Raw genomic sequence first — 24,228 nt, 5'->3', positions numbered from 1 at the left:
AGACTCTGTCCCACCATCGTGTGGAGTCATCACAGACTCTGTCCCACCACAGTGTGAGATAATCACAGACTCTGTCCCACCACAGTGTGGAATCATCACACACTCTATCCCACCACAGTGTGGAATCATCACAGACTCTGTCCCACCACAGTGTGTAATCATCACAGACTGTCCCATCACAGTGAGGAATCATCACAGACTCTGTCCCACCATCGTGTGGAATCATCACAGACTCTGTCCCACCACAGTGTGGAATCATCACAGACTCTGTCCCACCACAGTGTGAGATAATCACAGACTCTGTCCCACCACAGTGTGGAATCATCACAGACTCTGTCCCACCACAGCGAGGAATCATCACAGACTCTGTCCCACCACAGTGTGGAATCATCACAGACTCTGTCCCACCACAGTGTGGAATCATCACAGACTCTGTCCCACCACAGTGTACGAGAATCACAGACTCTGTCCCACCACATTGTGGAATCATCACAGACTCTGTCCCACCACAGTGTACGAGAATCACAGACTCTGTCCCACCACAGCGTGGAACCATCACAGACTCTTTCCCACCACAGTGTACGAGAATCACAGACTCTGTCCCACCACAGCGAGGAATCATCACAGACTCTGTCCCACCATCGTGTGGAATCATCACAGACTCTGTCCCACCACAGTGTGGAATCATCACAGACGCTGTCACACCACAGTGTGGAGTCATCACAGACTCTGTCCCACCACTGTGTACGAGAATCACAGACTCTGTCCCACCACAGTGTGGAATCATCACAGACTCTGTCCCACCACAGTGTGGAATCACCACAGACTCTGTACCACCACCGTGTACGAGAATCACAGACTCTGTCCCACCACAGTGTGGAATCATCACAGACTCTGTCCCACCACAGTGTGGAATCATCACAAACTCTGTCCCACCACAGCGAGGAATCATTACAGACTCTGTCCCACCACAGTGAGGAATCATCACAGACTCTGTCCCACCATCATGTGGAATCATCACAGACTCTGTCCCACCACAGTGTGGAATCATCACAGACTCTGTACCACCACAGTGTGAGATAATCACAGACTCTGTCCCACCACAGTGTGAGATAATCACAGACTCTCTCCCACCACAGTGAGGAGTCATCACAGACTCTGTCCCACCACAGTGAGGAATCATCACAGACTCTGTCCCACCATCATGTGGAATCATCACAGACTCTGTCCCACCATCGTGTGGAATCATCACAGACTCTGTACCACCACAGTGTGGAATAATCACAGAGTCTGTCCCACCACAGTGTGAGATAATCACAGACTCTGTACCACCACAGTGTGGAATAATCACAGAGTCTGTCCCACCACAGTGTGAGATAATCACAGACTCTGTCCCACCACAGTGTGAGATAATCACAGACTCTCTCCCACCACAGCGAGGAATCATTACAGACTCTGTCCCACCACAGTGAGGAATCATCACAGACTCTGTCCCACCATCATGTGGAATCATCACAGACTCTGTCCCACCACAGTGTGGAATCATCACAGACTCTGTAGCACCACAGTGTGGAATAATCACAGAGTCTGTCCCACCACAGTGTGAGATAATCACAGACTCTGTCCCACCACAGTGTGAGATAATCACAGACTCTCTCCCACCACAGTGAGGAGTCATCACAGACTCTGTCCCACCATCGTGTGGAATCATCACAGACTCTGTCCCACCACCCTGTGGAATCATCACAGACTGTGTACCACCAGTGTGGAATAATCACAGACTCTGTCCCACCACAGTGTGAGATAATCACAGACTCTGTCCCACCACAGTGTGAGATAATCACAGACTCTGTCCCACCACAGTGTGGGATAATCACAGACTCTGTCCCACCATCGTGTGGAATCATCACAGACTCTGTCCTGCCACAGTGTGGAATCATCACAGACTCTGTCCCACCACAGTGTGGAATCATCACAGACTCTGTCCCACCACAGTGTACGAGAATCACAGACTCTGTCCCACCACAGTGTGGAATCATCACAGACACTGTCCCACCACAGCGAGGAGTCATCACAGACTCTGTCCCACCACAGTGAGGAATCATCACAGACTCTGTCCCACCACAGTGTACGAGAATCACAGACTCTGTCACATCACAGTGTGGAGTCATCACAGACTCTGTCCCACCACAGTGTGGAATCATCACAGACTCTGTGCCACCACTGTGTACAGAATCACAGACTCTGTCCCACCACAGTGTGGAATCACCACAGACTCTGTCCCACCACCGTGTACGAGAATCACAGACTCTGTCCCACCACAGTGTGGAATCATCACAGACTCTGTCCCACCACAGTGAGGAATCATTACAGACTCTGTCCCACCACAGCGAGGAATCATCACAGACTCTGTCCCACCACAGTGTGGAATCATCACAGACTCTGTCCCACCACAGTGTACGAGAATCACAGACTCTGTCCCACCACAGAGTGGAACCATCACAGACTCTGTCCCACCACAGTGTACGAGAATCACAGACTCTGTCCCACCACAGCGAGGAATCATCACAGACTCCGTCCCACCATCGCGTGGAATCATCACAGACTCTGTCCCACCACAGTGTGGAATGATCACAGACTCTGTCACACCACAGTGTGGAGTCATCACAGACTCTGTCCCACCACAGTGTGGAATCATCACAGACTCTTTCCCACCACTGTGTACGAGAATCACAGACTCTGTCCCACCACAGTGTGGAATCATCACAGACTCTGTCCCACCACAGTGTGGAATCACCACAGACTCTGTCCCACCACCGTGTACGAGAATCACAGACTCTGTCCCACCACAGTGTGGAATCATCACAGACTCTGTCCCACCACAGTGTGGAATCATCACAGACTCTGTCCCACCACAGCGAGGAATCATTACAGACTCTGTCCCACCACAGTGAGGAATCATCACAGATTCTGTCCCACCATCATGTGGAATCATCACAGACTCTGTCCCACCACAGTGTGGAATGATCACAGACTCTGTCACACCACAGTGTGGAGTCATCACAGACTCTGTCCCACCACAGTGTGGAATCATCACAGACTCTTTCCCACCACTGTGTACGAGAATCACAGACTCTGTACCACCACAGTGTGTAATAATCACAGACTCTGTCCCACCACAGTGTGAGATAATCACAGACTCTGTCCCACCACAGTGAGTAGTCATCACAGACTCTGTCCCACCATCGTGTGGAATCATCACAGACTCTGTCCCACCATCGTGTGGAATCATCACAGACTCTGTCCTACCACAGTGTGGAATCATCACAGACTCTGTCCTACCACAGTGTGGAATCACCACAGACTCTGTCCCACCACCGTGTACGAGAATCACAGACTCTGTCCCACCACAGTGTGGAATCATCACAGACTCTGTCCCACCACAGTGAGGAATCATCACAGACTCTGTCCCACCATCGTGTGGAATCATCACAGACTCTGTCCCACCACCGTGTGGAATCATCACAGACTCTGTACCATCACAGTGTGGAATCATCACAGACTTTGTCCCACCACAGTGTGGAATAATCACAGACTCTGTCCCACCACAGTGTGAGATAATCACAGACTCTGTCCCACCACAGTGTGAGATAATCACAGACTCTGTCCCACCACAGTGTGGAATAATCACAGACTCTGTCCCACCATCGTGTGGAATCATCACAGACTCTGTCCCACCACAGTGTGGAATCATCACAGACTCTGTCCCACCATCGTGTGGAATCATCACAGACTCTGTCCCACCACAGTGTGAGATAATCACAGACTCTGCCTCACCATCGTGTGGAATCATCACAGACTTTGTCCCACCATCGTGTGGAATAATCACAGACTCTGTTCCACCACTGTGTGGGATAATAACTAGCAAGAAATAACAAGATAAATCTGTCCTTAAGTAAGTATAGTTATCCCATTTTGTTCAGAGGCCTGTTGGTTGAGGGGTAGTAATTGTTCTTGAACCTGGTTGTGCGAGTCCTGAGGCACTTCTATCTTTTGCCCATTGGCAGCAGTGAGAAATAAGCATATCCTGGGTTAAGACTATCTTTGATGTTGCTTAGAACGGCACACAATACTCCACATTAGATCTCACCAATGTATTATTCAACTTTAACATACAATCCCAACTCCTGTGCTCAATACTGATTTATGAAGGCCAACATCCCAAAAGCTCTCTTTGTGGCCCTATCAACCTGTGACACCACTTTCTAGGAATTAAAGAACTCTATTCCCAGATCCCTCTGTGCCACTGCATTCCTCAGTACCCTACCACTCTCCTGGTACATTTTACCTGGTTTGTCCTCCCAAAGTTCAACACCTCACACTTGTCTGTCTTAAATTCTATCCGCCATTTTCAGTCTACTTTTCCAGCTGGTCCAGATCCTGCTGCAAGCTTCAGTCCTGGTGAAGTGTCCAGGCATGAAATGTCGAGCATTTATTCTTTCCCATAGATGCTGCCTGGCTTGCTGAGTTCCTCTAGCATTAGATGTATGTGGCAAGCTTTAATAACCTCCTTTGCTGTCACTACACCCCCCTAGTCTTGGTGTTATCTGCAAATCTGCTGATTTAGCTTACCACATTATTATTCAGATCGTTGATGTAGATGACAAATAACAACGGACCCAGCACTGATCCCTGTGGCACTCCACCAGTCACAGGCCTCCAGTCAGAGAGGCAACCCTCTACTACCACTCTCTGGCTTCTCCCACAAAGGCAAAATCTAATCCAATTTACTACCTCATCTTGAATGCCAAGCGACTAAACCTTCTTGACCAACCCCCCCCACGGGGGACCTTATCAAAAGCCTTGCTAAAATCCATGTAGACAACATCCACTGCTTTGCCTTCAATTTTCCTGGTAAGTTACCCAAAAAACTCTATAAGATTGGTTGGATATGACCTACCACATACAAAGCCATGTTGACTATCCCAGTTCTTGTCTATCTAAATATATATCTGACCCCTTAGAATACTTTTTAATAACTTCCCAGTATTTATCTTGAAACTTATGCTATTATGATCACGAGATACAAAGCATTCTCCTACACAGACTTCTGTTACCTACCCTGTCTCATTACATAACAGGAGATCTAGTATCACACACTCTCTCTAGTTGGGTGCTCTATGTACTGATTAAGGAAAAATTCCTGAACATATTTGACAAGTTCTATCCCATCCAGCCCTTTTACAGGACAGTGTGGGAGTCTCAGTCAATATATGGAAAGTTAAATTCACCTATATTTCTTGCAACAGTCTGCAATCTCTCTACAAATTTGGTTCTCTAAATCCCGCAGACTGTCGGCTGGTCTATAATATAATCCCATTAACATGGTCATCTCTTTCTTATTCCTCAGTTCCACCATATAGCCTCAGTGGATGAACTCCCCAGCCAGTCCTGTCTGAACACTGCCGTGACATTTTCCCTGGCTAGTAATGTCACCTCTCCCTCTTTAATCCCTCCCACTGTATCACAGCCAAAACAACAGAATCTTGGAACGGTGAGCTGCTAGTCCTACCCCTCCTGCAACCAAGTCTCACTAATGGCTACAATATCATAATTTCACATGCTGATCCAGGCCCTAAGTTCATTCACCCTTCCTACAATACTCATTCCATTGAAATACACACAACAATATACACAAAAGGATGGCGGGGAGATCTCATTGAGACCTTTCGAATGTTGAAAGGCCTAGACATAGTAGATGTTTCCCAGAAAGGATGTTTCCCATGGCGGGAGAGTCTAAGACAAGAGGGCATAGCCTCAGGATAGAGGGGCGCCCTTTCAAAACAGAGATGCGGAGAAGTTTCTTTCGCCAAAGGGTGATGAATTTGTAGAATTTGTTGCCACATGCAGCTGTGGAGGCCAGGTCGTTGGGTGCATTTAAGGCAGAGATTGATCAGTTCTTGATTGGACATGATTTTTTTTGATTTGATTTTTTTGATGGCATCCGTTAGTCTCGTGAGGCCATGAATTTGCGCCTTGGAAGGTTTCCAGGGCGCAGGCCTGGGCAAGGTTGTATGGAAGACCGGCAGTTGCCATGCTGCATGTCTCCCCTCTCCACGACACCGATATTGTCCAAGGGAAGGGCACTAGGGCCGATACAGCTTGGCACCGGTGTCGTCGCAGAGCAATGTGCGGTTAAGTGCCTTGCTCAAGGACACAACACGCTGCCTCAGCTGAGGCTCAAACTAGCGATCTTCAAATCACTAGATCAACGCCTTAACCACTTGGCCACGCACCAACACAAACATCAAAGGAGATGACATCAAAGGTTACAGGAAGAAGGCCAGTAACTGGGGTTGAGGAGGAGATTAAAAAAAAGGATCAGCCGTGATTGAATGGCGGAGCAGACTCGATGGGCCAGATGGCCTAATTCTGCTTCTATGTCTTATAGTCTAACTCAGATCATTAGTCCCACCATGCTCAACCTTTCAATTCCTATAGGCTTAACAACATCTTTGCCCCAAACCATTCCACTATCTGCTGTGGTACGCTGGTTCCCATCTTCCTGCAACTCTACTGTAACCACACCCTGCCTCCCCCTGTGGAAACCTTTCTGCAAAGATATTAGTCCCCTCCAGTTCAGGTGCAAACCATCCCTTCTGTACAGGTCTCACCATCCCTGAAAGAGAGCCTAAAGATCCTAAAATCTGAAGCCCTCCCCGCTGCACCATCTCCTCAGCCATGTGTTAAACTGTATGATCTCCCTAATTCTTGGGTCACTAGCACGTGGTATGGGTAGCAATGCTGAGATCATAACCCTGGAGGTCCTTTCCTTTAACTGGGCACCTAACACCCTGACCACACTTTGCAGGATTTTTTCACCCTTCCTACCCCACGTCATTGGTTCTGACATGGGCCACCACCTCTTGCTGCTCACGTCCTCATGTAAGAATGCTGTGGATCCAATCTGAGATATCCCTGACCCAGGCACCCAGGAGGCAACATACCATCCACGAATCTCGTTCTTTTCCACAGAACCTCCTGCCTTTCCCTTAACCAATGAGTCCCCATCACGACAGCTCACCTCTTATCCCCGCTTCCCTTCTGAGCCACGGAGCCAAACTCAGTGCCGGAAACCCGATCGCTGTGGATTTTCTCTGCTCAGTTATCCTGCCCCAGCAGTACCCAAAATAGAGGGGAAAGGCCGCAGGGGTTGCTCTGCACTGGCTGCTTATCTCCTTTCCCCTAAATCGCAGTCACCTGCATCCTACACCTTGGGTGCAACCAACTCCCTGTATCACCTGTTGATCAACTCCTCAGCTTCCTAAATGATCTGGAGTTTATCCAGCTCCATTTCCTTAACATGGTCTGAAAGTAGCTGCAGCTCAATGCAATTCTTGCAAGTGTAGTCAACGGAGAGAGTGGAGGTCTCCCCACCTTCCCACATCACAAAAGGGGAGCATTCCACCATTCTGCCTGGCATCCCCACTGCTCTAACTGTGCAACAGGAAAGAAAAATTAAACTAGAAAAACAAATCTACCTATTGCCACCGCCTCTCCTCGCCAAAGCCTGAACTCCCCACTCTAACACTGGTCCACTCAAACAATGACCACTCCCACAATGACTGCTCCACTTAAACTTAACTTATTTTTATTGGTCCTTGCCAGGTGCCCAATGTGCACAATCCAATGTCTCCAAGGAAACTGTAGCACACAGAATGTCTCGACTGCCCCCACTCGCTTCTTTTGAAATCTCTCTCCCGCTACACAATTCAATGTCACCAAGCAAACTGTGGCGCGCAGGGTATCTCAACTGTCCCCACTCGCTTCTTCACTTTCATCAGACACATTCGTGGAGGCGAGGGTGAATTTCCCAGCCCCAGGTCACAGTGGGCAGGGCTCTGGGAGTTGTGAGGTCTGCTCAAAGCTTCACATCTTCTATTGACTGGGCTGAATGTCAAATGTCAAATGCCCCTAATTTTATCCAAAGCAGTAACTTACACCACTGCCTTCCCAAGCCCAGATCAGAATTACAGGGTCACTAGGGAACCATCTCCTTTCACCTCTTTAACCCAAAGAGATGAAATTAAACCCCTCTCTCTGCACCCCCTATTTCCTCCCCCATCCTCTTATTCCCCCCATTTCCTCTGGCATACTAGCAGGACTTTGCAACCGTGCCTGCTGGGACCCTGTCACCACTGCTCTGAGCTTTAGTGAAAGTGGCCAGGATCAGAGCAGGTACCTGGGCAGAGGAAATTTAAAATCGCATCTCAGCAGGTGGGAGTTGGTATCATGGACAGAGTCAGAGATACAGCATAGACACGGGCTCTTCAGCCCACCGAATCAGCCACCCCACTTACACTTTTCTTAAACAAACCCTACTTTTTAACTCTCCCAACTCCCCTTATAATCCACCATTCGGGACAATTTACAGCTGCCAATTGACCTGTCAACTGCGCATCTTTGGCAAATGGGAGGAAACCCATGCAGGAAATCCACTCAATCCCAGGGAAAACATGCAAACTCCACACAGACAGCACCCAAGGGCAGAACTGAACCCAGGACCCGGGTCTCTGGTGCTGTGAATGAAGCAACAACTCTGCTAGCTGTGGCACTCCAACCTGCCCAATCACGCTGACAGCAGGTGCCCTAGAAAATCGGGAGGGGAAGGGGAATAGTGATGACGTGGGACAGCGTGGGGTCGCAATTGTTCCATGAGTTGTGCCGGAAAGAGAAAGCTTTGTGCCAAAGATTTTCTGGTGACTCAGACTTAGGCTCACTCCAACTGGTCCTCACTCAGCCTTGCACCCACCCCCAGCCCTACCTGTCAGTTGTTGGTGGGAAAGGTAATAGCTATAGATATTACAACTATATAAAACAAAAATGTCCTGGGTATGACTCTAAACTGCAACCGGCGATGGGGCTCTGATTGGGGACTCCCAGAGCTTTGGGGAAAGTGGAGTTACCCCTTAGTCATTCATTGCTTCCAGGGCTGCTCTGACCCAGAACGGTAGCACCTGCAAGGGTTCCTGCTCAGGATACGAGCGAAGGCCAACGGCAGATCCGGCTGGTTCAGTAACTGAACTTATGACGGAGAAGATGGATGAGCTAGGACCTCAAATGTCAATGGCTATAGTACAGGCGGATGAGCATTTGGGAAGAGAAATGGCGATTTCTTTAGTTCGCCCAATGGTAGGCAATAGCAAACCACCGTTGCTAGATATTAGGTTTCCGAGAATATATTTGCTAAGAAAACCATGGTCAAACTCACAAAATGTATCACACAACAACAGAGTCAAGAGGATCTTCAAGACAATTCTGAAGATGCTTCGCTCGGTAGGGTTGATTCTGGTCAGCAGGGGATCCCCGACCGTCATCAAGCTACTGCTCATAAAATTCAAGTAACACAAAAGAAAATTATTGCCACTTGGAATGTAAGAACCCTATATCCAGCAGGAAGATTGGACAATGTGATAAATGAAATGGAAAGACTAAAGATTAACATCATGGGAATTAGCGAAGTTTGTTAGATAGGTGCTGGAAAATGTCAGTATAGAAATAAAACACTAATTTTTTCTTGTGGAACATCCCATACTAATGGAGTAGGAATTCTTATGGATGAAAACATGGCAAAAAGTGTTTTAGGACATTGGGCAATATCAGAAGGAGTGGTCCTGTTAGATTCAGAGGACAACCATTTGATTTAGCAATTATACAGGTATATGCACCAACAACAGATGGAAAAAATGAGGATATAGATAAATTCTATGAAGAGCTTGAACAAGCAAAGATGCAAATCTCAAGATATTGTTATTGTCATGGGAGATCTAAATGCTAAAGTAGGACAAGGTGCTGATGGAAATACCATAGGAAAATTTGGACTGGGGGAAGAAATGAACGAGGTGAGAAATGGGTAGAATGGTGCAAGATGAATAATCAGGTCATTATGAAGACCTACTTTAAAAACCATCCAAGACACTTGTGGACCTGGAAAAGTCCAGGTGATAACACTAGAAATCAAATTGACTTTATTACTATAAACCAAAGACTGAGAAACTCAATGACTCAATGCAAAACATATCCAGGTGCAGACTGTAATAGTGACCATAACCCAGTAGTATGTCATGTAAGAGTAAAACTTAAAAAACTAAAGAAGCAAAAACCTTGACTACTTGCAATTAATTAAAGAAGAAAACTTAAGACAAAAATTTACAATTGAAATAAGGAATAGATTTCAAAGTCTAGAAATAGAATCTGTTGAAGATGATAGGAATCATGTAGAAATGAAATTTAACTCTCTAAAGGATGCCTTGGTAGAATCAGCAAAGTCAGTGATTCCCAGAAAAGAAAGAAGCACAAAGAATAAATGGATGACAGATGAAATCAAAAATCTAATGGAAGAAAGGAGATGGAAGAAAGCAAATCCTATAGAATATAAGTCCTTAGATAAAAAAGTTAAAAGCTTATGTCAAAAAGCCAAAGAAGAATGGTTAAACCAGGAATGTGAGCAAATAGAAAGAATCCCTATTACTGATCCAAAAGGGTTACATCAATAAATTAAGAATATCACTGGTAAAAAGCTCCTCTGTTTTTCAGGTGGATGTTTGAAAGCCAAGGACGGTATCATTATCATGGAAAAAGATGAGATTATGAACAGATGGACTGAGTATATTCAGGAATTGTTTGAAGATGATCGAGGCGAAAAACCAGAAATTAAGCAATATTGAAGGTCCGAGTATTTTTAAATCTGAAGTTCGTAATGCAATAAATAAGATGAAGAAAGGAACGGCAGCAGGTCCTGATGAATTAGTAATAGAACAAATTATTGCCCTTGTAGATTATGGAATTAAAAAACTTACTGATTTAATCAATGACATTTATGAGACTGGAATAATACCAGAAGAGATGCAAACATCTGTATTTATCACTCTTCCTAAGAAAGCTGGAGCAGTAGAATGTGAATTAAATAGGACCATAAGTTTAATGAGTCATATCACCAAGATACTTCTAAGAATTTTGATGACAAGAGCTAAAAGTAAGATACAAGCTGAAATAGGTAAAGGACAATGTGGTTTTGTGAAAGACAAAGGTACAAGAAACGCAATATTGTTGTTAAGGATACTATCAGAACGTGCTACTCGAGCGCAAAAAGATTTGTTTGTTTGTTTTATCGACTACACAAAAGCATTTGATAAAGTGAAGCACAATAAGTTATTTGAAATATTACAGAAAACTCTAGATCTAGATTCAAAAGACCTCCGCCTAATCAGAAATCTGTACTGGGAACAAACTGCCGCTATAAGAATAGATGGAGAAGTAAGTCAGTTTACGAAAATCAAGAGAGGCATTAGACAAGGGTCTGTTTTCTCCCCTGATTTATTTAATGTGTACAGTGAAACAATATTACAAAAAATAAGAGGCATCTTGGGAATCAAAGTTGGCAGTGAAAACATCAATAATTTCAGATATGCAGATGACACTGTGTTGATTTTAAGTACGGAGGAAGAACTACAAAACTTAATTGATTTAGTTGTTGAAGGAAGTGCAAAAATGGGTCTATCTATTAATTGCAAAAAGATAGAATGTATGGTGATATCCAAAAAGAAGGATAATCCTATCTGCAGGCTGAGAATAAACAGGAAAGACATAAAACAAGTACAGAACTTCTGCTACTTTGTGAAGCTGGGTGACATCAGATGGCAGGTGCGACACGGACATGAAAAGAAGAATAGGGATGGCAAAAGACACCTTTATGAGAATGAAGAGTATACTGACCAATACTAAACTAGGCATGACAACCCGCCTCAGAGTACAGAAATGTTACGTTTATCCAGTTATGTTATATGGCTCAGAATGTTGGGCAATATCTAGTAACATGAGGAAACGAATTGAAGCAGCAGAGATGTGGTTTTTGAGGAGGGTGCAGAGAATATCATGGACGAAATGAATATCTAACGAGGATGTTGTGAACAGAGCAAACACAAAAAGAGAAATAATGTATGAGATCATGAAAAGGCAACGTAACTTCATTGGACATGTGATTAGGAAAGAGTAGTTGGAATGCACAGTAATTATGGGAAAGATTGAAGGGAAGACAAATTCAAATGATGATGGAGACAGCAGCGACAGAACTGGAAATGAATATCAATGAATTGATACACTTGACCCGAAACAGGAGTGTGTGGGCCATGGCAGTCAAAGCTCAAACTGGGCACGGCACCTGGTGATGATGATGATGATATAACAAAATCACTTTTAGGACCAATGGTGGGTTGGTGCTCTCCAAGCGCTTATTTTTCTTTCGGAAGATGCGGAAACTTCAGGTCCAGTCATCGATTCTCCAGACATTTTATAAATGCTTCATGGAATCAATATTAACCTACAGCATCACGACATGGTTTAGAACAATGAGCACTGTTGATCTCAGCCCACCCAACTGAATTGTCGGAATAAGTAGAAAAATCATTGGCCAGGAGCAAGACTCTCTCAGCAGCATCCATAGGAGATGGACAATAAAGAAGGCTCAGCAAAGAGCAGAGGACTTTACACACACATTTCACACACACTACACTCTCTTGCCATCTGGACGCCACTACAGGTCCCTGTCCATCAGCACCAGAAGAGCCTCGTCTCGTTTGTGCCTTCCTCCATTTGCCTCCTTAACACCCAGTTTTGAATTTGTCATATGCATAGCACCTTTGACAGTGAAAAGTTTTATTATGTGTATTTGTATTTTAAATTACATGCATTAATTATTAGTGTTTATTATCTATTGTGAGTATTTAATGTTGTGTTTAATTATATGTAGTGTGGTGTTGTGTATCATAAGCTCTGTGATGTTGTTTTTACCAGTGCACAAAGTTCCTCACAGAAAATAAAGTGAATTGAATTGAATTAGTATCCACCCCCAACCTGCACCACATAGGAGTAGAGAGGGCGTCTGTCAGCTGTGGGAGGAACTGGAGATCGCACTGCACTGTCCCAAAATCCGAAGCATTTACATTTCTTCAGTTCCTTTCACAACCTCAGGATGTCCCAAGTCACTTTACAGCCAAGGGGGGACTGTTGAAATGTAGTGCTGGTGTAATTCCGGAATCTTCCAATCCCATAACATCTACAGCCAAGGAGGACAAGAGCAGCAGGCACAAGGGAATGCCCACGTATATGACACAGACCATGCTGACTGGGATATACTGTACTGCATATCATCAGTCTTACACATCACCGGGTCTAAATGCCACAACTCCCTCCCCAAAGCCTTCTCAAGGACAATTAGGGTTGGGAGTTATGATTGCAAGGGATATTTATGCCAGCTTGAATGAACTTTTAGAAAGCGAATACTTACCAAAACTATTTTAATGATGAGGTGTTTCTCATAGGCACTCTGTAAACGGTAATTCTCTGCAAAGAAAGGAGACAGAAGAACAAGACTGAGAGATGGTTGAGGAGACGAGACTGTGAATCATTGGAAACAGCAGCTGTAGTAATGAGACAAAGCCTAGTGCAGCAGCCAATCTCCCTGCAATATTTCCTCTATAACCACTCAGACCATGAGATGACTGAATAGTCTGCTCAGTCCTAATAGTTCAGGCAGATGATCAAGACCTGGGAGCAAAACAAGGTGAGATGCAGCATGGTTTAAAGATGAGCAGATACCCAAAATCACCACAAACTAACGAAAACAAGCTGAGTCTGTGGTCTAAAAGGTAGGAGGTGCAATTAAGACTTCAGGGACCTGACTGCTCTGTAAAACAGGCAGAGGTTATTCGACTGTCTAACCTTCTTCCGCCATTCACATTGATAATAACTAATAGAACTTCAGAGCCCGTGTTCAGCACCCTTATTCCACACAATTCTCTGGAATTGATTCCCAGCACCTACAACCAACCAGGGAAGAGATTCCAGATTTTCACACTTTTAGTGGGAGCAGCCTGCCTTTAATTTCCAGCCATGCCCCTTTGGCATGGTGGTGTAGTGGTTAGAGTGATGGTATTACAGCGGCTGCAATCAGTGATTGGGGTCCGATTCCCACTGCTGCCTTTGAGAAGTTTGTACATTTTCCCCATGACCACATGGATTTCCTCCAGATGCTCTGGTTTCCTCCCATATTCCAAAAGATGCACAGGTTAGGGTTAGTAAGTTATGAGCGTGCTCTGTTGGCACCAGAAGTATGGAAACACTTGTGGGCTGCCCCCAGCACATATCTGTACTGTTGGTCATCGACACAAATAACAGATTTCATTGAATGTTTTGATGTTTCAGTGTGTATATGACAAATAAATTGACTCTTTCAGCTTTATCTTTATCCTTTGGTCTGCTTTCACACCAATGGAAGAAATAAATCTTGTATATCGTACGATCAAGTCCCTTTTAACATTCTCAGAACTTCTTTAATCTTAAACCGAAAGGAACATCATCCAGGGATAATCGAGGAACTTTGATCCTCTCCTCCTCTCCACGGCATTTTTCTTTGCGCAAAAGGGACGTTTCAATGCCCAGCCCTCCTGATGGTGGGCCTTAAGAGTTGATAATCGCAAGGTCAGTCGCTTGTAAGGTCTGCAGGGAAGCTCACTTTATGATACAGAACTCTACAATGGCATTTTACATTCAGCTACTTGGGGAAAGATTTCAAATCTTTTCACTCCAGAGTTATCAAACAGCAGCAACACAGTGATCACTGTATGAGGGAGAGAGGCCAAAATTAGAGTCCAGTGATCTCAGAGCACAATTCAACTGGATGACACTACAGAGGGGGAGAGAGACTTCACCACAAAAACACTGGAAGGTAAGGAATGGACTCTTAAAATCATATATTCACAGATGAGCACCTTTGCCCTGAGAGCAGGTGGTTGGGTACAATACAGGCTGTGTTCAGATTGACTGATATGTTTTTTTTACTATAGTAAACCTCTTCAAATTAGATTATGAAGACACGCAGTCCTCTTTTATTGTCATTTAGTAATGCATGCATTAAGAAATGATACAATATTGCTCCAGTGTGATATCACAAAACACAAGACAGACAAAGACTGAAAAAACTCACAAAACCACATAATTATAACATATAGTTACAACAGTGCAACAATACCATAACTTGATGAAGAAGTCCATGAGCACAGTAAAAAGTTCAAAGTCTCCCAAATGTCCCACATCTCACGCAGACGGGAGAAGGAAGAAAAACTCTCCCTGCCATGCTGACCACAGTCCGACTCTGAGTCATCCAAAAACTTCGAGCCTCCAATCAGCTCTCCTACACCGAGTACTGAGCACCATCTCTGTCCAAACGATTCGACCTCAATCTCGGTCGCCAACAGCAGGCAAAGCCGGCGATTTTGAGGCCTTCCCTCCGGAAGATTCCTGACCACACAGTAACAACAGCAGCGAACTGGTGTTTCAGAAATTTCTCCAGATGTTCCTCTGTGCTTTCACGTCTGTCTCCATCAAATCAGAATTGTCCACGGCCCCTATTTAACAGATATATCATCATTTTTCACCGGAGGGCTGCGCACGTGTGGCGCGCTGCTCTCTCTCCTTCCGGCAGCGCAGGATTTTGGGATGTCTTGTGGTGCTGATAGGTGCAAGTCTTTCTCTCTGTTTATCAAATACTCTTCAATATAATGTCACTGTGATCAACATTATTTTTCTCATCACTATTTCACCATCAACCTTGTAAAGAGTTAAAGATTCGATGTGCACTTTGTGAAAATACGAAGACTGAGATTTCCTGGCCAGTAAATCTGCGGCCCATCAAGTGGACCAGGCATTTCCTGGCCACACTAAATGCTCGAGGAGACAGCAGGTTAGCATCTATGGAGGAGAATTAACAGTCGACGTTTTGGCCCAAGACCCTTCATCAGGACTGGAAAGAAGTGGGGCGGGGAGGGGAAGAAGCCAGACTAAGAAGGTGGGGAGGAGGGGAGGGAATACATGCTGGCACGTGATAGGTGAGGTCAGGTGGGTGGGATGAAGTAACAAGCTGGGACGTGATAGGTGGAAGACGTAAAGGGATGAAGAAGAAGGAATCGAATAGGGAACAACAGTGGATCATGGAAGGATGGAAGGAAGGAGAGGAGCACAGACAGAGATGTGACAATGACCAGTTTATATGTCCTTTAACTGATAAGATGCTAATTTTCACTGAATTTTCTGATAAGGGATAAACAATGGTCAGTACATGTGAGATGCCCCTATGATTGTTTGATAGAGTGCCACTGGATCTTTTGGTATCTACTTGGGAGTACAGATGGAGGCTCAGTTAATAGAGATGGCACCTGCCGATGCAGCCCTCTCCCCCTTGATACTGCACATAGACCTCTGAGAGGATATAAGGTTGAAATGACTTGAGCCCACAACTCTTGCTCAGAGGCAAGTGTGCTGACCAATAAGCCATGGCTGACAATGGAAGCAGACTCTTTGACTAGTGCTTCCAAGGTTACAGCAGGGTTCATAACCCAAAGAGTTTGCAAGTTAGAAATATGGTCACAAACCAAGATTCCACCCGGCAGAGGATGCCTGCAGCAGCTGGCAAATCCCTCCTGCCTTTCCCCCAAATGTTCGGTAGTATGTATGGAATGTATATAAATCAGATGTTTACAAGCTGGGGAGGACCTGTGCTTGGGTTGTGTATGAGGCACTTTGAACTACATCTATTCCCTGTGGTACACACAATGCTACCAACCTAGTCACCAGTTCTCACGGGGCTGCACTGCTGGGGGTGGGGGTGGGGTCTTCATTCCCTCAGGTAACTGACCTGGGATTATTGGTGCTGAATCTGGATGTAGAAACCTGCTCCAGTACCCAGAAATGAAATAGGTCAACACAAAATCAACAAAGAGTACAGCGGTCTTTTTAAAAAAATTACAGCAAGCCTGTGATACAGGTTCTCCTGCAAGATGGGACACACTGCCCCAGCCTGCTTGGTGGCTATGAAATCCATTGTGTCTAATCATAGCAAGACATATCGGTTTGGGTTACATACTGTAGCTCGACGGGCATGGAAAGTGGGAATGATGGACAGGACCTCAATCTAGAACCCACATTCAATCTCAAAGTGATCCATGTCACAACTCTATATTTTCCATATTCTTCAACTTTGATTAACAGAAAAACCCACAGTTAACATTAATAAGGCGCAAATTTCAAGGTTTTGTCACTGATTGGTTGCTGTTGGAATTGTTCATCCTCAGATAACCCTCCTGCCAAGAGTTTTAGAGCACCAAAGATTCCTACGTATGCCTTAAACTTTGTTCAAAGTTCTAACTAAATTTATTATCAGTCTGTACACGTCACCATACGCTACCCTGAGATTCATTTTCTTGCAGGCATTCACAGTAGAACAAAGAAAAATAGCAGCATCAATGAAAAAATACACACAAAGACTGACAATGTGAAAAAGATGACAAACAGAAAAAAACAAATAAAAACAATAAATAAATAAATAAATAAATACATACATTCATACATACATACTGAGAACATGAGTTGTAGAGTCTTGAAAGTGAGTCCATAGGTTGTGTTCAGAGATTAGGTCAGTGTTGTGGTTCGTGAAGTTATCCACACTAATTCAACAGCCTGATGGTTGAAGGGAACTTTAGTCATGCTTTCCAATAGTCCAACTTTGCTGGAGCCCCGTCATATTTCCCTACAGCTGAAGTAGTCCATTCAGGTGGCCACAACTCATGGCAGACTCTTCATCCCCCGCCTATCCTGTCCTAATCACTTTCAATCCATGTCTTCTGGCCACTGACTGCCCAGCCATTGGAAACAAATTCTCCTTATTTACTGCACTAAACCCTTGTGATTTGGACACTTGACTACATCTCCCCTTGGCCTTCCCTGCGTCGAGAAGAACAATCCCAGCTTCTCCATTCTCTTGGTTCTTAAAATATAATGCGGCATTTTGGAAATACTAATCCAGTCAGGCAGCATCTGCAGAAAGAGAAACAGGTTTAACATTTCAGGTCAAAGACCCTTCCGCATCATTAACCCTGTTTCCCTTTCCACATGACATGTTGACTTCGCCAGCACTTTGTGTGTTGTTTCTGAAAGACCATAAGATAAAGGAGCAGAAGGCGGCCATTCGGCCCATCAAGTCTGCCCCACCATTCAATCATGGGTTGACCCACTTCATCCAGTCATCCCCACTCCCCTGCCTTCTCCCCATACCCTTTATGCCCTGGCTAATCAAGAACCTATCTATCGCTGCCTTAAATACACCCAATGACTTGGCCTCCACAGCTGCTTGTGGCAACAAATTCCACAGATTTACCACTCTCTGACTAAAGTAATTTCTCCACATCTCAGTTCTAAAAGGATGTCCTTCAATCTTGAAGTCGTGCCCTTTTGTCCTAGAATCCCCTACCATGGGAAATAACTTTGCCATATCTAATCTATTCAGGCCTTTTAACATTCAGAATCCCCCCTCATTCTCCTGAGATCTAGGGAATACAGCCCAAGAGCTGCCAGACGTTCCTCATACGGTAACCCTTTCATTCCTGGAATCATGCTTGTGAATCTTCTCTGAACCCTCCCCAAAGTCAGTATATCCCTTCTAAAATAAGGAGCCCAGAACTGCATACAATAGTCCAAGCGTGGTCTCACGAGTGCCTTATAGAGCCTCAACATCACATCCCGGCTCTTATATTCTATACCTCTAGAAATGAATGCCAACATTGCATTCGCTTTCTTCACAACCGACTCAACCTGCAGGTTAACCTTTAGGGTATCTTGCACAAGGATTCCCAAGTCTCTTTCCATCTCTGCATTTTGAATTCTCTCCCCATCTAAATAATAGTCTGCCCGTTTATTTCTTCCACCAAAGTGCATGACCATACACTTTCCAACATTGTATTTCATTTGCCACTTCTTTGCCCATTCCCCTAAATTATCTAAGTCTCTCTGCAGGCTCTTTGTTTCCTCAACACTACTCGCTCCTCCACCTATCTTTGTATCATCAGCAAATTTAATCATAAATCACTTAATACCATAGTCCAAATCATTGACATACATTGTAAAAAGTAATGGTCCCAACACCTACCCCTGTGGAACTCCACTAGTAACCGACAGCCACACAGAATAGGATCCATTTATTCCCACTCTCTGTTTTCTGCTGACAAGCCAATGCTCCACCCACTCCAGTAACTTCCCTGTAATTCCATGGGCTTTTATCTTGCTAAGCAGCCTCATGTGTGGCACCTTGTCAAAGGCCTTCTGAAAATCCAAGTACACCATGTCTACTGTATCTCCTTTGTCTACCCTGCTTGTAATTTCCTCAAAGAATTTCAGTAGGTTTGTCAGGCAGGATCTTCCTTTCAGGAAACCATGCTGGCTTTGGCCTATCTGAAATATAATTCTTTCTCTTTCCACAATTGTTGCTTGTCTTGCTGAGAGTTTCCAGTGTTGTTTCAGTTTCAGATCTACAGCACCTGTAGTGTGTTGTTCTTCAACTAAATTTTAACTTAGATTCAAAAATAAAATTGCAAAAATTAAACCTTCAAAGACAGCATACACCCTAGGAAGTGGAAGGAGTGAGTTTGCACTTACCCATGTCATTTAACCAATAGGCAATTTTCTTGTAAACATCATCGAGAACTGTAACCACAATAGCCAGTAAGACTTTAGGAAAGTAGGTGACAATCCGAGGCAGTTCTTTGATACTGATCACAAATTCCTGGAATAGAGGAAAACAAAAGTTTTATAAATAAAGGCAACAGGATATGCATTCTCACAGGCTGTGCATGGTGTGGTTTCAGGCACTGTACCCAGTGCATTATTGTTGATAAATTAATACTAAATGTTCTTTATTTTCCATGGAACGCAAGGACATTGAAAAGTGGTCACGGTCACCAAGTTACTTCTTGAGCTGTTGTCACTTTTGTAGAAAACATGGCAACTAATTTGTAAAGACAGACAGACTGCACCATTATCACGAATACAAGCGATCCCAGAGATGATGGAAATTCAGAGTAACACACACAAAATGCTGGAAGAACTCAGCAGGTCAGGCAGCATCTATGGAAAGGAATAAACAGTCAATGTTTGTTATGCTTTGCAACTCCAAGACATAAAACTAATTGAAAGAAAAACACGGAACCAGGGATAACATGTCTACTTCGCTCTTACTTCAGTGAAGTGCACACATATGATGTGGCAGCTTAATGATGCATGTATGCTGTTTACATACTTTTACATTAACCAATTATTGAAATTAACAAGAATACTTAATCAAACAATATAGTTACAATATGTCTCAAATGTTACCCACACATATAGATTATTATATAGTACAACTCCTGTGGCATCCGTTAGTCTTGCGAGACCATGGATCTGCGCCTGGAAAGTCTTGCTTCAGTCTGTGCTGGTAGAGCAGCGTCTGTTGTGGCTGTAGAGGCCCACATGGGAATGACAGTCTTGGCTGTGCGACTGCACTTGAAGGCGCTGTCCTCCAGTGTTGTCTTGGTGCTGTTTTTCCAACGAGTGTGTTTTTCTTCCACAGCAAGCCTCAGCTTCTCTTCTCTTCTTTTTAGACCTTTGCGTATTTCCACCCTCCAGCGAGAGCGATCGCTTGCGATGTCCTCCCACCTCTTGACGTTCATGTTCAGTGACTTCATGTCTCTCTTGCAGACATCTTTGAAACGAAGATGGGACCGCCCTTGTGCTCTTTTGTCGGAGGCCAGTTTCCCCGTACAGCAGGTCTTTCGGGATCCTCCCGTCTGACATGCGGTGTACGTGGCCCAGCCAGCGGAGACGGTGTTGTTGGAGCAGGGTGAAGAGGCTGGGTATCTGGGCGTGGGCCAGGACCTCATTGTTGGTGACTCGGTCAGTCCACTTGATGTCCAGGATGCGTCTCAGGCTGTGAAGGTGGAAGGCATTGAGACACCGCTCTTGTCTGTAGTAGAGGCTCCAGGTCTCGCTGCTGTAAAGCAGTGTGCTGAGAACACAGGCCCTGTACTGTACAACTACTATATAGACATCCACATCATAGTAAATTTTAAATTGTCCCATTCGGGCCTAACGATTTATTCACTGTGGGGCTTTCTTACTCTTGTGGGATAACATCTTTCCTGACAAAGGAGATCCTTCTGCTTGTCAGGTAAGGCTTATGCACCTATATTACTTTCATGATATCAGCAAAGCTCATTTCAGCTGGTTTGGTTGGAGCAGTCAAACTTCTAAGCAAACAGCAACACTGGTAATTCTTTCTTATCAGCTATTCCATTTGCTTTAAAATATTGCTCAATTTGTTCAGTATACCTCAACCAGTTATCTGTTGTGCCATCAACCATGTCTACCTTTCGATGTAGCTTGCTATTTCTGCTTTTTATTGTTTATTATTATTACCTGGTACTCACTGTTTATGAATCACTGAATTTCTCCATTTTCTGCCTTTTTAAAAACCTGAACGTCTCTCTCCCCTTCCAAAGAGAAAAACATGTGCTGTGCTTTTTTTAAATCCGACTCACTGTGCTTCAACAGGTAGGCAGTCATCTTGTGTTTGTTTTAAAACCTCCTTGTCACCACAGTTATGTTTTGTAATTCCAAAACAAAACTAATTGAAAGTGAAATATGGAGCCAGGAGATGCGTATGGTCTACATTCTTACTTTACTGAGGCGTGTACATATGATCTGGCAGCGTAATGACATATGCCATTCATGCACTTCTTACACGTAACCCATAATGAATTATTCAAGAAAGAAAGAATGCTAAATCAAACAATATATTTACAATATTACTCAAATATTCCTGAAATATCAACTGTTTATTCCTTTCCATGGATGCTGCCTGACCTGCTGAGTCCCTCCAGCATTTTGCATGTGTTACTCTTGATAACTCCATGATAAAGACCAGGTGTTGACTGAATGAAGAATATTGACCTCAGTAGAATATTCAAGATTAGGACTTGCAAGTTTAAAATCTCATCTCAAAGTTGACACCTCTAACATTGAAATAAATGGGATGGTGTCTGGTTCACTTTCCTTTAAAGAGGACAGCTGCTTTAACCCACTGAAATGTCATTATTCAACTGGGTTTGTAGTGATGAAGCAATTATGCCTGTGAGTTGTACCATTCTTTAATTCCGACAATTGACATTTTTGTAAACAGGAGCTAGTTGAATTTTTTCCCATATATATCACAGTATCCCATGAGAAATGTGGATGCAATTTCCTCAGTGAGTGTTGATGCTTATAATTGACCTTTACACACCAGAGAGTCTCCTTAGCTACAATAACCAGATATTGCTATACAATCACTTGGTCACAAACCCTCATCGAAAGACTAGTACTGACCTGCAGTTCAAAGCAGATAAGCATGGTCAGGAACACAATGCAGAGACAGAAGAGACATACAGGAAGACTGACAAAGTACTGGAACAACCTCCGTTTCCACGGTGAGTAATAGAAGTCCTCACAACCCGTAACTGGACTGACTCGTTTGACACCCTGAAAGAAAGAAAGGAAGTTGCCGCTGTAACATAAGGGTTAGCGCGACACTATCGCAGCTCAAAGCATCGGAGTTCAGAGTTCAATGGACGTGAGGAGTTTGTACGTTTTCTCCATGACCAAGTTTCCTCCGGATGCTCTGGTTTCCTCCCACAGTCCAAAGATGTGCTGGTTAAGGGGTGAATTAGTCATTGTAAGTTGTCTTGTGATTAGGCTAGTGTTGAATAGGTGGGTTATTTGGGCAGAAGGGCCTGTTCCACACCGTATCTCTAATTAAATAATATAAATGAAATAAACAAAATAAATAAAACCAGAATTAAAACATGAGCTTATCACATTGCAGACCACGGGCTCATCATCAGCTTATATACACAGTCTTGCACTTTTGACATCATCTTTCAGAACCTCAGCTGCTCCACTATGTTTTCCACCCAGCCCCTCTTGGATGGAGCAAACATGGCAGCCAACTTGACTGTCAAGACCCCACCAACTACAATGTGACAATCAACTGTGAAAGCGATATTGAATAAAGGATTAGATATTGGGTTGGGTCAGTCACTGGACTGGGTCTTTTCAAAATAACAGTGCTGTGAAACCTTTAGTCCTTCTGAGTGAGAAGTTGGAACCTCAGTTTCATCAGCAAGTTCAAAGTTAATTTATTATCAAAGAACATATATGCCACCATATACAACCCTGAGATCCATTTTCTTACAGGCATTTATGTAGAACAAAGAAATACCATTGAATCAATGAAAAACTACGAAGTCTGATGGGATGGGATGGGCTGGGATGGGATGGGAGGAAGGAAGGAGACGAGAGAGAGAACCTGAGTCGTTAGGTCCTTAAAGTGAGGTCATAGGTTGTGTTCAGTGAACAGTTCAGTGTTGAGGTGAGTGAAGTTATCCACATTGGTTCAGGAGCCTGATGGTTGAAGGGTAATAACTGTTCCTGAACCTGGTGGTGTGAGACCCAAGGCTCCTGTACCTCCTTCCTGATGCAGCAGTGAAAAGAGAGCATAGCCCAGATGGTGGGGGTCTTTGACAATGGATGATACTTGCTTGAGGCAGCGCTCCTTGTAGATGTGCTCAGGGGCCGGGAGGACTTTTCCTGTGATGGACTGGGCTGCATCCACCACTTTTGATAGGTTTTTACAAGTCAGTGCCTCTGACTGTTCAGCAAATTCTCACGTGCAGGCACTGTGGCAATTTCAACCTAGATTAGGGATGTTTAAAAAATGAATGCGGCATGATAAGGATAAGATAACAACTAATAATCTCAATAGATAATCTGGAGAAAGTTCTAAACCAGAACGCGTGGGGAACATGAATTTCACTCGAACAGGGAACAGTGGAGGTGGGAATGGTAGGCCTGTCTTTATAGGTGGATAAACATATGGAAGGCAGGAATGGAAGGAGATGGAGATGGGGGAGACAGAGAGGGGTGGGAAGAGGCTGACATGGAGCAGTTTGTTTCTATGGCATAAATTCTCTAGTTCCTCACAAATTTTCACACCACTGCCACCACAATACTTGAGCTGCCTCACCCTGAACTGGGACCTGGGCTCCTCTATCAGCTCTGCTGGCCGGTCCAAAGTGCCCCACTTGTAGGCCAGCTCTGCGCTCTGCCGTTTCCAGCCCTCCAGAAACAAGGTGGTCCACACAACGTTAAACAGGGCAAAGGCCACACAAATCACGTCACGACTTGTCTGATAAAGAGAGAAAGAGTTGAATTTATTTTTGTACCTTTCATGTGTCCGTGTAGCCAAGGAATTCTTGTACTGTAGTATAG

At 44.3% G+C, this 24,228-nt stretch overlaps 1 protein-coding gene across 3 annotated transcripts in view; it reads right to left on the bottom strand.

Annotated features, from left to right (window-relative positions):
* The window catches only part of ano8b (anoctamin 8b), a 130,021-nt gene that overhangs the window by 31,324 nt on the left and 74,469 nt on the right, over positions 1-24,228 (bottom strand). For all 3 annotated transcript variants that reach the window (XM_063032514.1, XM_063032515.1, XM_063032516.1), the window contains exons 8-11: positions 23,984-24,145; positions 22,288-22,440; positions 19,543-19,669; positions 13,346-13,401 (exon numbers count right to left, since the gene is read on the bottom strand). In XM_063032514.1, coding sequence (XP_062888584.1) covers positions 13,346-13,401; positions 19,543-19,669; positions 22,288-22,440; positions 23,984-24,145 — 498 coding nt within the window. The remainder of the gene's footprint in view (positions 1-13,345; positions 13,402-19,542; positions 19,670-22,287; positions 22,441-23,983; positions 24,146-24,228) is intronic.

This window comes from Mobula hypostoma, chromosome 24 (assembly GCF_963921235.1).
Source record: "Mobula hypostoma chromosome 24, sMobHyp1.1, whole genome shotgun sequence".
NCBI lineage: Eukaryota > Metazoa > Chordata > Chondrichthyes > Myliobatiformes > Myliobatidae > Mobula > Mobula hypostoma.
The sequence above is the reverse complement of the archived record's forward strand: the minus strand, read 5'-3'. Positions and strand labels throughout refer to the sequence as shown.